The sequence below is a fragment of the Salvia splendens genome, chromosome 3 (genome assembly GCF_004379255.2).
Source record: "Salvia splendens isolate huo1 chromosome 3, SspV2, whole genome shotgun sequence".
Taxonomy (NCBI): Eukaryota; Viridiplantae; Streptophyta; class Magnoliopsida; order Lamiales; family Lamiaceae; genus Salvia; species Salvia splendens.
Window position 1 is genome coordinate 40785376 of NC_056034.1, and position 3465 is coordinate 40788840.

General features: G+C 34.8%; 1 protein-coding gene across 1 annotated transcript; it reads left to right on the forward strand.

Moving 5' to 3' along the window:
* Positions 1 to 458: 458 nt before the first annotated feature.
* LOC121793893 (ATP-citrate synthase beta chain protein 2-like) lies at positions 459 to 3451 on the forward strand. Its single transcript, XM_042191915.1, has 7 exons — positions 459 to 614; positions 1574 to 1692; positions 1789 to 1891; positions 2577 to 2642; positions 2727 to 2850; positions 2956 to 3090; positions 3333 to 3451. Exons 2-7 carry the CDS (start codon positions 1593 to 1595, stop codon positions 3420 to 3422), a joined length of 618 nt encoding a protein of 205 aa, XP_042047849.1. The 5' UTR covers positions 459 to 614; positions 1574 to 1592; the 3' UTR covers positions 3423 to 3451.
* Positions 3452 to 3465: the final 14 nt, after the last annotated feature.

The following is a 3465-nucleotide window of genomic DNA, read 5'->3' on the forward strand; positions in this document are numbered from 1 at the left end:
GTCAAGCCCACTATCCACCAAACTTTTCCAACTTTCCCACTCTTGCAAGCATTCAATTTTAGAAAATTAGAACACCATAAATAAATAACAGTAAAAGATTAAACAACTAAGCACTTGAGCAACTACCCACCAACACATGTGTGCATTGAAGTTTATTACACGATACAAGTCAATTTGAGGTTTGCAATAATTTAAATTTCAAACTAATAGTAATTAAAATTAATAAAATAAAGAAACGTTAAATCATCGATTGAACATTTAAGCTCAAATTAACAATTCAATAATTTTTGGAATACAAATATACCAACTCGATTCATAAATCCATGTGTGAATAAGAAATTGGCTTGCTATTTGCTAACTCCCAAATTCACATGGCGGCCAGTTAATGGATAGTATTAATTTTAGATCCAAATTAAATAAAATTATTTTATTCAACTGTTGATAGCACACCTTCTATTAACAAACTAACAACCCACTCTTCATTCCCTGTATATAAATATGTATGCATAGTCACTACAATCCAGCCACCTCCTACTCCTCTCCTACACAGTAACAGATTAGATTTTACTACTGAATCTTCGTCGTAGGCGTTGGAGTTTGATTTGACTGAAAAGGTAGCTGCATTTTCTCGATTTCATTTTTTGGTTTTGGATTTGGATTTGGTGGAGTTTTGTGATTTATGCCGTTTGTGTTTGATTTTCGGATCTTACAGATCTGTTTTTATTATATTGCGTTATTTTCTATGCTGATTTGTGATTCCTGTTAGTGTCCTTTGTGGATAGAGGAGTTTGAATAATCGGATCTCTGTTTGATTTTTAAGTATTCTTTGTTGATGTTTTCGAGGAAATCTGTGTTGAATTGTATTTATATTTTATAGAGTGATTTGAGCTGATGCTTTTACTCAAGCTGTTTGTGGTGAATCCAGTGGATCGTATGTGTAATTGTATTGGTTGATTGATTTCATAATAGTGTTTATGCCGTTGAAGGTCGAGAATGTGTGAATTGAGTAATGATCTGAGTTGTGTCTGAGAAAGTTTGGGTGGAGAGAATCAGGAATGCTTTGAATTTGTTCAAGAATGTGCTAGAGTATAAGGATCGTAAGACTTATGTAGTTAGGGAGTGATCTGAGTAAAAATTGATGTTTCTCTTTTTGGAAGTGATGATCATGTATTAAAGTAGTAGTGTTGGTATTCAAAATAGTGTTCTAGATTTGCTTGCTTGGGGATTTGTAATTGTTTATAGGAATTTTGTCCCATGTTTTATACATGATTGTGATCATGAAAGTAGTGTGTAGATTATTATACCTTGATCTGTTTAGTAGTAGGACTGGTATGAAAAGTGCATGTTCATGCTGCAAATTTGGCATGTTTAACCATATGATAAGATAAAAGAAACTGAAACCTCGAAGCTGTTTCTTCTTTTATAAGATTCGCTAGAAGGGGTTATATAAGAAAAGGTTAGGGAATAGTTGTATATTTTTGCTTCTCGTCACTTGGGAGGAATTGCTGTGCATCATTGGTAGCGATTGATTTGGAAATTGTAGCTTGTATTCTGATGTTGTGGTTGCATGCAGGAGGTGTTTTGTCAACACCATGGCGACCGGACAGCTTTTCTCGAAAACCACTCAAGCATTGTTTTATAATTACAAGCAACTGCCGATTCAGCGGATGCTTGATTTTGATTTCCTTTGTGGTAAAAAATTAACTGAACCATTCTATGTCAAACTGCTTTTGAGATAAGATTGGGTTCTTAAATTAACAAATAATTTCTCATTTTTCGCGAGTTCAGGCAGGGAAACACCATCTGTTGCTGGAATTATAAATCCTGGTTCTGAGGGATTCCAGAAACTATTTTTTGGTCAAGAGGAAATTGCGATTCCAGTCCATTCTGCGTAAGTTTTACATTATTTTATGCAGTTTTTGCATTCATCACCGCCTTGGTTTTAGATGTTAAAGCGGCCTACCTAGAATTTGTATCTGATGCAATATAACAGGCATAGAGATATAATGCTCATGTTTTCAGTTTGTATGAATATAGCCATAGAGCTTTACTTTTGATTTATTAATGATTGCCATTTTAAACATCTTTATATAAATAAATGCATGTATATATTTTAGTATGGCACCATTCTCTTGATGGGATAGTTAGATAGATAAAACCAAAGCAATACCTTCTTTCTACCTACTTCCACATGATTACATTTTAGATGTAAATGGAATTTTTATACATGAAAATGACTAACTGGATATCGATATATAAAAAAGTACCAAATATTTACTCGTGACAGTTCCAACTCTGTTCTGCTGTAAGATTGAGCTCCCTCAATCCCCCAACCCAAGGAAAACAAAATAAAATTGGAGATTATCCATGCTGTAGAGAAGGCCCTCTTGGCTCTATTTAAGGTTTTTACATGTATCTGCAGAAACTGCCTTCCCTTAATAATGAAAATTAGGAGAGCTCCTATTATATGAATAATTTAAAAATATTTATGATCATCTGCATTATTGCTCTCCCTTTTGTTATCCCCCTCTCAACAAATCGCAAGACATGAGATTGAATTTTCTCCTCTGTTGCAGTATCGAAGCCGCTTGTGCTGCGCATCCGAAAGCTGATGTTTTCATTAACTTTGCATCATTCAGAAGGTTTGTCTGGCCTATGTCAAAAAAAAAAGGTGCAGATTTTCTGCTTATTTTATCTTTCTGATAACTGTACTTTTCATCTTGCAGTGCTGCAGCTTCATCTATGGCTGCTCTCAAGCAGCCAACAATCAAAGTTGTGGCCATTATAGCTGAAGGTGTCCCTGAGTCTGACGCCAAGCAGTTGATTGCCTATGCCAAAGCAAACAACAAGGTAAACTATTTTGATGTCTTCCGGAGCATATCATTTGAATTCTATTTCATTTCTTTATTTGAGCAGTATGAAATATATATTAATTGCAAACATGAACTTGGTTAGGTTGTCATTGGTCCAGCAACAGTCGGAGGTATTCAAGCTGGTGCATTTAAGATCGGTGATACTGCTGGGACAATTGATAATATTATACAGTGCAAACTGTACAGGCCAGGGTCTGTTGGCTTCGTATCAAAATCTGTGGGTGACCATTGCTTAGCCTCCTTTTGCTATCATTCATACACTTTCCATCTCAAGTACAGAGATATATCTTGTGTATATAGCCAACTAGTTTAATTTCTAAAATATTATCAACTAATTACTTGATTGAATGTTTAATCTCTTAGGCATACTCTCCTGTTTCATCTGAATTTAAGTATCTACGATGAAAGCATGTTTCATGATATTCACTGCAGCATCTAACTTTTATATCTGAACTACAGGGTGGTATGTCTAATGAATTATACAACACAGTTGCTCGTGTCACAGACGGGATATATGAAGGTTGGACATTTTTCTCTACCGTATTCTAATCCCATTTAGTTGCGTTTGTTGAGTAAAATAGTCTAAATCCAT